Source organism: Psammomys obesus, unplaced genomic scaffold (assembly GCF_907164565.1).
Source record: "Psammomys obesus unplaced genomic scaffold, mPsaObe1.curated_primary_1811, whole genome shotgun sequence".
Lineage (NCBI taxonomy): Eukaryota > Metazoa > Chordata > Mammalia > Rodentia > Muridae > Psammomys > Psammomys obesus.
This window is the reverse complement of record NW_026585894.1, coordinates 19,437,113-19,450,336: the sequence shown is the minus strand read 5'-3', so window position 1 is coordinate 19,450,336 and position 13,224 is coordinate 19,437,113. Positions and strand designations below refer to the sequence as shown.

General features: G+C 39.1%; 1 protein-coding gene across 2 annotated transcripts in view; it reads right to left on the bottom strand.

Moving 5' to 3' along the window:
* Window positions 1-23: 23 nt before the first annotated feature.
* Med14 (mediator complex subunit 14) overlaps window positions 24-13,224 on the bottom strand; it is a 90,447-nt gene continuing 77,246 nt past the window's right edge. For both annotated transcript variants that reach the window (XM_055599528.1, XM_055599529.1), the window contains 7 exons: window positions 11,567-11,749; window positions 10,724-10,959; window positions 9,285-9,464; window positions 9,083-9,190; window positions 5,790-5,915; window positions 5,063-5,255; window positions 24-2,333 (listed from right to left, as the gene is read on the bottom strand). In XM_055599528.1, the coding sequence (XP_055455503.1) occupies window positions 2,260-2,333; window positions 5,063-5,255; window positions 5,790-5,915; window positions 9,083-9,190; window positions 9,285-9,464; window positions 10,724-10,959; window positions 11,567-11,749 (1,100 nt within the window). In that variant the 3' untranslated portion in view covers window positions 24-2,259. The remainder of the gene's footprint in view (window positions 2,334-5,062; window positions 5,256-5,789; window positions 5,916-9,082; window positions 9,191-9,284; window positions 9,465-10,723; window positions 10,960-11,566; window positions 11,750-13,224) is intronic.

The window sequence follows — 13,224 nt, the reverse complement described above, 5'->3', positions numbered from 1 at the left end:
CACCAAAATTAGAGAGTTGGTAGTTCTCTGAAACTTGTATAAATTTTATTTATTACTGTAAATACTAAAATCACATTGAAAACACCTTAAAATCAAGTTCCAAATCACCTACTAGAGAAAAATCACTATGGCATCCAGTTTCTTTGATTGAACCTGGTTAACAAAAGAGGCAAATGACATGATTTGTGGTGAAAGTTACGATTCAAATGCTAAATATTTCCAAGCTTTAATAAAGTATATACCAATTCCAAGTACCAAGCATGATATAAAATTCAAATTCATTGGTTTACTCTTAATAAGCATCAAAATCAAATTCCTTTCATTGAATCCTATCTTACTTGATTTACACAATGCATTCAAAGGTGAGTAATAATTAGGAAAAAGCCATTGAATGCATCATGTATAAAAATGCAATTAACATTTCAAAAACACACTTAAAAGAGAAAATACCTGAAAAGTTAATTCTATTAATAAAATTATTTGAAACAATATCATCCTGCAGATAAAAATACATTTCTTGTATATACATGTAGATTTCTACATGAAAGATAAGGATTCAGCTCCAAATAGAAAAGGGCTGACTCCTGACCAAGACATCTTAGATTGCCAAACCCATGTGATTACCACTGTGAAGAGGACTGAAAACAGAAGAAGAAAAAGGTTAAGCTAAGGAAGAATAAAAGTTTAGTCACCTACTCTGGAATAGTGGCAGAGTTGGGTGAAAAAGCAGGAGATGAAGGCAGAAATGAGACACAGAAGAAGACAAGGAAGGCCTCAACTCTGACTGGAAAGGGAAACTAAAGGAAAGTTGAGAACAGTTGATACAGTTGCAGTAAGATGCTTACAACCAGAGTCTGGTGGTTATAGTTATAGAAGCTCAATTAGTCATCTTAAAATGGAATCAAACATCTAAAATTTCAAGAACCATTATTACATTGTCTAAATAACTCAACATTATTATCATTTAAAAAAAACACACAAAACAAAACAAAACAAAAAGACTGCTCCAGATAACATCAAGTCATCAGAAGACATTTGAGCCAGATTATATTTAAAAAGCTTGAAAAGTCCCTGACTGGCTGCAAGAGACAGTGCCGTACTCTAGAAAGAAATCCTATGGAGAGGTACCAGTGCCAGAAATACCACTGGACTCTGGCCAGACCCTGCACTGTGGGACTTTTCAAATGAGAGGATTGGTCAAGCAAAACATCCTACTGTTTTGCTGACAATGATTAAATTGAGATTGTTTAGAACAAGCCCAATTATGCTGGGGAAGGCAAGACGTAAAAAATAAGATAAAGAAATGTCACCAAAACTTCATGCAAGGTAGAGCATTCAAATTTTTTGTTTCCTAGTTAATGCTGTGTGCAAAAGTATCCTTTAAATGACATTTTCCTAGCAAAAACAAGTTCCCATTTCCTCACACATGAGCATAATTGCATTATTTGGAATCCTTGATCATTATATATCACTGTCTCTTTTTCAAAAGACAAAGTTCTTCCCAGGTCCTATACTAAAAAACAACTGAGGTGCTAAATGCTATCACCAGTCATATTAGGAATGTCTGAAGAAACTACCTTAACCTTAAAACAGAAATGTTTTTGGTCAATTTTCAGACATATGTAATTAAAAAACTGACTGGCCCCACCAGGTTAAGATGAAGGGAGGTCCTAAGAACTCTTAGAGGGCTTATAAACACACAAGTGAGTGTAACTTTTATATCCTAGTTTTATTGCTTTTTTTGGGGATATATTTAACAGCTCCCAAAACATTTCTGTGTAAGGATTCAAAGCAGTCATATTAAAATACAGCTTCAATATAAAGTTTGTCACAGTTTTACAGTATTCAAAAATGACAAGCCTGCCTTAAAAAAATAAAACAAAAATAAAAAATAAAAAAGACCATTACACCCAAAACATAAGAAAACAATTAAATAAACAATTTTGGCATTTTCATTACTTTATAGTATAAAACAGAATAGTAAGTCTATGACCGGCAAGTGGAGACTGATCTGTTACCTAGTTTGAAATGTGTCGCATTTTAAACATACTATACAAGTTCACTATACAAAAGATTGATGGTCTTTTTGATGAAAGAAGTGCACCCTGAAAATTTTTCCCAGATTAGAATATTTAGCTCTTAAGATTAAAATAAAAAAAGTCCTTTTCCTTTTTAAAAGTGATGGCTGGATTCAGCCTTTTTGTGTGTGTGTGTTGTTTGTTTCATTTGTCAGCTTTCCTGGTTTAAAAACAATAGTGTCTATGGACGCCCACCAGGGGGCAGTGTAAGATTAGCCATTAAATCACGAACAGCTGCAAATATTGTGCATTCACCTGCAACAGAGAAAAATGGTCATTAGCTATTCGCAGTACAGGAGAGACGTTAACACAGCGGTGAGGGGAGGGATGATTAAAATCAGTCACGAATTTGAAATAAAAGACTTAAGTATTTTAAACTATTTAAACTAGCCAGATTTTAGGTGACGGAAACTGGTGTGGTATAACATTGTATTTGGGGTTTTTTGGTTTTTTTTTTTTTTTGTGGGGAAAGAAATCTGGGGCAAGTGTCCAGCTTAAACAGAGAGAAAGAGATGCTCTCCGTGCACAGAAAGTGCCGCACTGGATGAGACTTTAAAAGTCTACAGAAGGCTTAATGTGTTTTGGATTTAACGACAGTTCTCATTTATAGTCACGCATTGGTGACTGCTCTGCTGATATCCTGCTAAGGCTGCAGGAAAGGCCATATAAAAATGCTTCCAATATGTAACAGTAACAGGAATACTGCCCAACAGAACCTTCAGTGACGGTGGAAGCGTGTGTGCTCCATGGTTACCAAGCACTACCGTGGCTAAGAAACTCAACATTTTCATTTTATATTGTTCTCAGGTGAAGTTTTGCACTTGGCTAGTGGCAGCTGGACAAGGAAGGTCTACGCCAGCTCCTGGATGTTGTCTGCTTCAAGGAAATATTTGACTTCTAAGGTTATGCGTTAGGCCTGAAGTCAATTAAATACAAAAATAAAGTGTGTTTTGTGTTTGCTTTATTTTTAAAGGAGAAAAAGTTGATTTAAACTTAAGTTTATTTTTCCCCTTTTCTTTCCTTTTTGGTCTCACTATGTAACCCAGACTGGCTTGGAACTCAAAATCCTCCTGCCTCGGCCTCCATGTACTGAGAGTACAGGTGTACCACTGAACCAAGCTCGGACAATCCTTCAAAGCTCTTCACAGTAGGAAAAAGGCAAGGAAAACTCTAAAACTTTTTTTAGATTTTTACATTTGCGGAGGCATCACTGATACCTCATCCTCTCAATTTCTCTCTCTGCCTCTTCGTTCTTGTATAGATTACAAATATTGAAATATTATAGAGCAAAACTGGACCCTTCCCATTAGAACATGTGTTGACCCTACCATGGCTGAAACAGGTGAGGGGACTGAAGCCCTCTTAGGCATTATGGCCTCTGTTAAAGGGCAGGCCACAGTGTCCCTGTACAGGTTACTGCCAAGCCTTCGAGCCAAGCACTGCAAAGTAAAGGTACAGAACAAAAGGACAAAGGAAATCCAAAGGTTGTCCGGACAAAGAAAGAACAAGGGAAAAAGGGAAAACACTCCCACAGTGACTTACCAACTTCTTAAAGAACTGAGGTGCTATGTGAGTGCAAATGTGGGTGCGTGCGTACCCGAGCGCACAGGCACAGGCACGTGCATGCACACTTCGTTGACATGTTCGTTGATAGGCAGAAAAAGATGCTTGATCCTAGTAGGATCAAAACATTTCCCTTTTGAATTTTTAAAGTCCAGAAGGTATGCTACATTTAAAAAAAAAATGTACCTCGGTGAAGGAATGGTGCAACCATCAAAGTTCTACTAGACTGCTACCTTGAGAATTGTGGGAGCTTTCGATTTTGATTCCTAAGGGCCTATTTTCAGTTGAAGAAAGAGGTCAAAGAATGAAAGCGGAAAACTGTCAGAAGTGAAAGTATTGTAACGAGTAAGCATAGTGTGCCCTACTGCCCAGGATATTCCTTAGAGACTGAAGCAAGAACTCACCTAGGTATGGCATAGGGGAATAAACAGCTAAAAAAAAAAAAAAAAAAAAAAAAAAAAAATTTTTTTTTTTTTTTAAAAAGCAAAAAAAACCTTCTTTTTCCTTAGGATTCTTAAAACTTTTGACACTGTGATACCTAAAAATGTTTCAGAGAACAGCTTTTTCCTCATTCACCATAATTCTGTTTGTAAGATACTCTAAGAAGGATAAAGAGGACATCCCTAGCATTAAAGATAAGCAAACATTCATTTAAATTTTCTCAGTATTAGAAATGAGCAAAATCAAAGAAAAGTTCTCGTTGCTGAGCAGAGTTTTTAGAACACCAAATTTGGCATTGCCAGGAGTCACATACATGTTAAGCGTGGGCTACTCCAGTATCGAAGGGAACTCATTTATCTTTCAAGAAACACTCTGGTTTCCTTGGAAATGTCCAGTCTCGGAGCTTCATCGTGCACTCAGGGAAAAGGCTCACTTGCACCCACCTGACACTTACATAAGAAGCCCAAAAAGCAGTGATGCCATTTGTATCAGCTTTTATTCTTCACAAAACATTTAGATAGATACACAACTTTTAATAATAGTATTCTATTCATGATAGTACCATGAAGTATGAGAAACCAACATGCATTTCAACTTTGTGATGTACAGAGTGGCAGGTTTTGATGGCAAGGCAGGAATTCACAGCCACGGAAAATTCTATCATCCTAACCTAGGGCTTTGTAGCAATGTGTACTATAAAATACAAGCCTCTGGCATTATCAACCAGCTCAGTCCCAATAGTAATTCGCTAACAAAAAAGAAGTCCAGGCAGCAGAGAAATGAACAAAAATGAAGAACCAGTGAGAAAGAAAGAAAAGTGACAAGCAGACATTAAGAAGGCCGTGGCAACAGAGCGCTAGTACTAAGATTGGGGTGCAGAGTAGGGAAGGAAGGAGGAGAGAAGGGAAGGAGAAGGAGCTCGCTCTCAAAGGAAGTTTCATAACATATATGCATTAAGATACCGTCTACTGCTCATGTACCTTGTCGCGGCGGGTTCATCTCTGCAAACCTCTTCAGAATGTTGCTGACCATCATGGGCGCAGCAACAGAAGAGTTCTGCTGTCTGGGAATGTCTGCCTGCTGCGTGGTGCCTGAAGCCATGTCATAAATGATTGGAACTATTATACTAACAGGTTCTTGGGGAGGGACTGATGTTTTCTGAGTCAGTTGAAGCTGTAGACATACAAAGAGAATGAAAACAAAACAAAACAGAAAATCAAATATGTGTCCTACTTTGTGAAAGGCACTATCATTTACTTCTGATTAAAACACAGTAATTACAGCCGGGTGCGGTGGTGCACGCCTGTAATTCCAGCACTCGGGGAGGCAGAGGCAGGCATATCTCTGTGAGTTCGAGGCCAGCCTGGTGTACAAAGTGGGTCCAGGACAGCCAAGGCTATACAGAGAAACGCTGTCTTAGAAAAGAAAAAAAAATAACAATTACAAGAAAATTAAATATGATGAAAAAAGTGACAAGCAACTGAGTATTAAAATTGTCTCACTATTACCACCTTGAAAAAGTTTCTGCTGTTTCTAAGGGAACTAGGAATACCATGAAGTTTAATGGTAAAGAAATCTGGGCATATATTTAGCAGTAAGAGCTACCTCCACAGTTGCTGTTTTACTGTCATATGGCTTTTTCCTCAGAAACAGCATACACACACACACACAGAGAGAGAGAGAGAGAGATGGTCAGGAGATACTTACAAAAAATAGCATTTTGGATTTCAACACCACAGCTGGTGTCCCAGGAGGTGCAATTGGTGGTGCACTGGGGGGAATGGTGAGGCAAAACTGAACGTTCCATTTTAGCTGTGTTGCTTGGTCTGGGAACTGTTGTGAAAAAGGGGGAAAAAATGACAAAATCTTGTTAACATTTAATATCACATCTGGCATAGTCTGAGGAGTTAGAATTTCATCTTACACTCATTCAGACAAAACACACTTTTTTTTTGAAAGAAATATATGCATGAAATAAGTGATTAAAAAATCCGGGGTTAATTTGTGTGCTACGTTCTCATTGCTGGACACTTCAGTACTCCCAAGGCCAATGGCTGCAGCTGCTACAGCGTTCCTGACATCTCCTCTTACTTCACTGCTTTCATAAAGCCAACAAGGTTCAGGGCTTCCTTCCTGCATCTATGAATTCTATGTGGGGGCTTCCTCTTCAGGTACATGCTTATAGCACCTTTCAGTCCCACATCTTGATTTGAGGCTCTCATCACGCTCAATGACACTCTGACATATGCTGCTCCCTCCCACAATTAAGGACCAACATATGACACACCTAAGGTTCTTGTTGCCTGGGGTCCATCTTGGTTTCCAAGTCCTGTTTCTAACTGCTTTTGTAAAGAAACTAGTGGAACTGTGTTAATGGTTTAGAAGGGTAATTTGCTGGAGCTTTTATAAACAGCTATATATATACTCCTGCAAACTTTCAAAGAGATTTTTCTGACATGTAATGTATAGCCTATCAGATCAAAAGCCTAACGTTAAGATCATAAAAAAGAAAAGCAGACTGTATGGCAAAGAACCCTGTCTGATTTCAATTTTGCTAAAAGAAAACAAATTTATATATATATATATTAAAAAAGACCACTGCCTCCCAGAGGGATCAATATAAGAAATAATTATTAATATCAAAATACTGGGAAGTTTGAGAAATAAAATCAGCTAGGACCAAGGTTGAAACTATATAATTTTAAGAACTACCCATAGCATAGAGCTGGAGATGACTCAGCAGGTAAGCATGCATACTGCTTGCTCTTCCAGAGGACCCGAATTCAGTTGCTAACACCCATGTGGGGTGGCTCACAAGCAACTTAACTCAAACTTAAAGGCTTCTGATGCCCTCTCTTTTGTCCTATGCAGACGACATACACACATATTCACATACAAAATAAAATGAAAAGGATTCTTGGGCTAGAGATATTAAGGGAGCTTGTTGTTCTTGTAGAGGACCTGAGTTCACTTCCCAGAACCCATGTCACAAAGCACAAACAGATCCAGGGAATTCAATGATCTCTTTTGGCTTCCATGTGCTCTTCCATGTACAAACCTAGACACAGACAAACACACATACATACACATTTGAAATTAAGAGGGGGAGAAAAGGTGCTAGGAAGATGAATTAGTGATTAAAAACACTGGCTCCTCTTCTAGAGGAACTGGCCTTGGCTTACAAATACCTGTAACTCTAACCCACAGGAATCTGACAGTTCTCTCTGGCCTCCTAGGGTATCAGGCACACATGGTGGCACACAGACATATATGCAGGCAAACATTCCATGGAAGTAAATTTGTAAGGAAAGAAAAATTAAATAATAAAAACAAAGAGCTAAAAATACCAACGGTTTTAAATAGCTATTTATGCCAAAGGTATAAAATAGGTAAAACTACCAAAGGTATAAAATGAAGGAGGGGGAAAAAAAAGATTGGTAACTGAGCTGCATGTGCTTCTGGGAACAGGAACCAGGGTACCCTCTACAGAGAACTATTTGCCAAGTGACAACTATGTATTCTTTGATCCATTCATTCTTCCCAGAAAGGGACATTATAGATAAAGCAACTCCTCTATTTAAAAAGTTCTTTATTTTGGCCTTTTTTCATACCAAAGTGTTAGAATCCAACAAAATGATCATCTAGAGAAGACTGTGGGGCTGGGGTTATAGCTCAGCAAGAGGGTACGTGAGATCCTGGGTTCAATCAATTCCAGGATAGGAATGGGGATTCCTATGGGGGGAAGAGTAATTGTTTAGCCATCTTCATTCACTCATTAAAAAAAATTAAGATTATTAAAAGGGGGAAATAGAAGGACATTCTACGTTCTGAAATGTGGAAAGATCTCCAAGATTTACTCAGTGCACTAAGTGTGATGTGCTTTCATTTCCGGTAAGAGCTCGAGCTGGATGCACTGGAAATGGTCTCTATTGGGAACACTAGCAAATACTGAGGGTTGCTATGGTTTAAATTGAGTGCCTCTACAAGATATGAAGTTTGCATTCCCAGGATCAGTTCAGTATGACCTCACTCGAAAATAAGGTGTAAAATAAAGTGTAATTTGCAGGTGTAATCAGCTAAGAAGAGGTCAAGTTGAGCCCTCGTGCTTGTTATCCTTCATAAGAGGGGAAAAAGACACAGGCAGCAGGATACATGGGGATGCAAAAATCAGGGTGATGGGTATATAAGCCAAAGGCTGTTTGTATTACCAAGGCAGACATTATGACATATTCTCCTGTGGAGCCCTTAAAAAGAAAAAAAGAGTATGTCTTTAATGACACCCTGGTTTTGGGACTTCTCTCCAGAGCTAGGACTGAATAAGCTGCTACTATTTTAACCACTCTGCTAGTAGCAATTTCCTTTACTGGCTCTAGAAACCTAATACAAATGCAGACAAAGCTTTAAAGAAAACAGCCAGGTTCGGTGGCACATACCTTTAATCCCAGCACTTGGGAGGCAGGGGCAGTCGGATCTCTGAGTTTGAGGCCAGCCTGGTCTACAGAGCCAGTCCAGGACAGCCAAAAGCTGTACAGAGAAACCCTGTCTCAAAAAAACAAACAAACAAAACAAAGAAAAGCAAGAAAGAAAAGAAAACAGCAGCTCAAACCAAATCAAGAACAGATACCTAGAGCTCTAAAGATGGCTGCTGCCCAGTCAGCATCTGCTCTGTGTGACTAAGCACTTGAGACTTCATAGCTATTCAGGGACAGAAAGTCTATGACCAACAAAGGTGGGGAATCAGATTAGAAATAAATAGGGGCCAGGGGAATGCACATCTGTATAAGTTTGAGGACAGCCAGGGCTACATAGTAAGACTCTGTTAAAATTTTTAAATAATAAATTATTTGTCATTCTTATTTAATAATAATCTGTTGTCTTAAAATACATAAATTTTAAGAGAAAAATGTAACAATGCAAAATAAGTGAGCTAGAATAAACACCGCTCTGCAGCGTTTTCTAACATATCTCATTAGACAAGCTTTTGTTTCTCAGTAACTCACCAATTCCAACTTCATAATATGCACACAGTCACGGAGGATGTGTGTCGGAGCTCCCAACAGCTTGGTGAAGGCTATGAGCGTGTTGGCTTTAAATGGTGGTCCTGCAACCTACAAGGGGGAAGAGAAATCACCTTACTCTTTATTCTACTTGGACTTCTCTGGTTCACTGAGTAAATTAAAGCATGCATTGGGAAACACATACTCTTGTTTCGAAGAATTTCTCCAAAACTTGAAGCTCATCAGGTTTCCACTGTCCTGCATTTTCAGGTGTCACTTTTAGCTGAAGGGTCTGGTTGGTTTTGGGACTAAGAGCTACTCTGCATTTCAGGGCATCTGTCTTGAACATGATTACGCCAGGTTCATTCGAATTAATCAGCTGTAACTGTAAAACAAGAACACAGCATATCAGCAGGGAAAGACACAAATACTGCTGACAGAATTGTTTCAATAGAAAAACAAGTATGTCGCCTCAGGGGAGCCAGATGAGAGCCACAGAGCCCACTGCTTAGAGCGACCATGAGGAGAGGAACAAAGGCTACAAAACAGCTCTCACCTCCAGGCTGAATGCTAATGTATTCAACATACCTAACTATTGGGGAGGGTTAGAGCGAAAGAGAAGAGAAAGGGAGTATGAGAAAGTGAATTATGTCCACATATGGACAACCCTCAAAGTAGGAGCTGCTCTTCCGGAGGCCCTAGATTCGATTTCCAGGAGCCACATGGGGATCCACAACTGTAATTCCAGTTCCAAGAAGATACTATGCCCTCTTCTGGCCTCCATGTACACTGTGTACATGCGGTACACTCATTACACATAAATTAACAGAATACAATTAAAACTAAAGATAAAAAGGTCAAATGAAACCCACTATTTTATACAATCCAAATATGCCAATATCTTAAAATATTTTTTACATTCAAGATCTGACTAAGAATATTATGAAATGGTTTTCAGGCGACTGTACAGTAGCTATTACAAACATAACCAGTTCAGCTACTTCATTAACACATACAGATACTGATAAGGGTGTTAACTATATATAAAGAACACACTGAATACCAATGTATCACCTTGAGGTCTTGATAGAAAGCACCTCAATTGGCCACAAGAGCCACCAGTCAGGCAGATGCACCATCTACACTGGAGCACATCCCAGCAAACCTAGCAAGGAGACTTGAGAACTCATGCTCTCAATGATGACCTAGCTCTTAAAGTTACCATAAGATTATTCAGATGTTTTATTTTTTAAACAAGTTTAATTTCTCATTATTTTTTTTTAAATGAGTTCTACGCTTGTGACCAATCGACACTGATTTTGATGAAGACTCGGCTTCAAAATCAGTCTGTCTACAGAAGCACACGAGAGAGCAAAGTCATTTGTATGTGCAAGATCGGACCCTGTGTACTGGTTCTGTGCATCACGGTAACCTGTTCCCAGGTCCAGGTTAACCACGTTATCTAGAAAAACACAGCATAGTAAACTGTACAACCCTCTAACCTAAGGACAGAAAACAATGGTGTCCATTTTTAATGCTGGGTAAAGAAATGAAGCGTAATTCCAATAAGGTGGTTAAGAAGGTGACCTTCACAAAGACCTTATTCTGCCTTTGACAATGACCAAAGATGCATAATACTCATACCGTTTCCTGTTGGATAATTCGTTGAAGGTGTCGTCTCATGATGACAGATCCAAGGAATCTCTCAAGTGGGGAACAAAGGTAACTACCTGCCAGGCCAGGCACAAGGCCTGGCGTTGGAGAGGGCAGCAGTAAGATGTTCAAGGCACTGTGAGTGAGGATGGTGGGTATGGATGCTGCCCAGGAGCGCTGAGGTAGTTTTCGAGGTGGAGGCATGTTGGTTGGCATTGTCTGGGAACCTTTTGGGAAGGAAAGCAGGTAACTTCATTTGCAAATCCCATTATTGCCTGCTTTGTCTTCATCATGGATGGTGGCTAGCTAACGGAGACTCTTTTAATTATTCCTTGCTATCAGTTCTCAGATAACAAAATCAACTGCCATATCCAGGCCCTCTACAATGTGACCCTGTAGGAACACTTTTTTTTTTTCCAAGACAGGATTTCTCTGTGTAGCCTTGGCTGTCCTGGAACTCACTCTGTAGACCAGGCTGGCCTCACAGAGAACCACCCGCCTCTGCCTCCCTAGTGTAGGGATTAAAGGCATGAGCCACCTTGCCCAGCTATGTTGGTTAACTTAATGTATCTTTTATGATTCGGTATTGTAGGCAAAAGTTAGCAGTCATGTCAGAGGTTCTGGGACTCACTTCCTAAGGCGTCTAAAGGGCACAACCCTTTTTCTGATTACATTTTTCCTGACTTTGCCAATGAATATTGAGAACTTATTTACAAAGGAAAAAAGTCCACAGTTTGGAAATTCTCATTAAGAAATACAGTGTGATTTTCAAATATGAGGGCAAAATGATTTCTCTCTCATGCATTGGAAGACCATAATGCTGACAACGCTCACTTGTGCCAGCTCTAGGGGAATGAGAAGCATCTGGAACAGGAGAATGGAGAGATGGGTTGGCTGGTGACATTCCAGGCAAACGGGTTGCTGGTGAGGGTCCAGACACTTGAGGAGACCCAGGCCAGTTTCCTGCTCGTCCACTTGGTGACACCATAGTGTATGGAGAACTAGGGTCAAGGGTTCCTGGAAAAAGAAAACAAAGCAAACAGATGATTCTCAATACGTGTATTTTAATGTCCTCAAAGTATGTGACAACAGTCATAGCCTTAAATAGTGAGGTATTTTAGTTGTTTTCTTTCACTAAAGTTTGACAGTTCTTAACACATTATACCTAAGTCTCTAATTTGTGGAGTTTCTGTACTTGCTTTTTGGTTGTTTTTTTGAGACAGGGTTTCCTTGTATAGCTCTGGATGTCCTAGAGCAGGCTGACATTGAACTCACAAAGATCCACCTGCCTCTGCTTCCTCAGGGCCAGGCTTAAGGGTGTGCACCAACATGCCCTGCTAGAGTTTGTGTGCTTTTGAACTTGATTAAAGAGTTAAAGAAATGAAAAGACTAAGAAAGGGTAAATTTACCTTCAGACAAGCTTCCAAACATGTAAAGAATAGGTCAAGCTCTATTGAAAGGAAGACCAGCCCTGACAAACTATTTCCATTCTACTGAGAGAAGGATGAGGGAGGAAAACAAGACATTTTTAAAAATTCAATGAAGGACACACTGACTAAGAAACGGAAGGGAGAAACAACTTTTGAAAGCGGTGGCTTCCTTAACAATTTGATATACTTTATACTTCGCCATGAAGATACCTTTAATGTACCAGTCACATCCCTTTGTCACAAAATAACACACTGAGAAAATATTTCTACTACTTTAGAGAATAAATGGCCCTGACTTAGAAAAAAGGAAGTCTTACAAGTAAGTAAGGAAAAGAAAGCACAAGAAAGACAAATGATCATTCTAAAAAAAAAAAAAAAAAAAAAAAAAAAAAAGGAATTCAGTAGGTGAAATTTTGCTACTAATCAAGAAACACATATCCAATAGTAAAGAACCATTGTTTTTACCTAGCAAAATGACCAAGTTAGTTTTAGAAAAATCCTAACACCTCATTTTGGTAATGCTGCAGGACAACAGACATTCCCCTGTGATGCTACAGGAAATTGGTACAGCCATTCAGGCGAGCAATTTGCCCTATGCTGCAAAAGCTTTAGAATTTCTGAAATGTGGTGTGACCTCAATGACATCTTTAGGAACTTACCTATGAAGATCATGATGGATGTTAGCACATATGGTACCATTTTTAATTGTGAAAAAAAAAATAGAAACATGCAAAACAGATATATGGTTAAGTTACAGTATACTCAGACAAGGGGTGCTATGAAGCCATGTAGTATGGTAACAAGGAAAGTTTTCACTGACAACATGTTCAAAAACAATAGTGTTAGTGAAAAGTAAAGTAGTAACTGAACGCAGCTGAAAGGCTGAAGAAGTCCTTTATGTTGTGATGTGGCATGGTGTGCATGATGTGAACAGTGGACAATGTGCCTAATATGCTGCCATGTGCTCTGGGCCGTAGAGAGATGTGTATATGCTTGTGTGTGTGTAAAACAGGTCTGCAAGAATATATCAGAGCCTTTCTGGCGGTGACGACCTCCCTACGA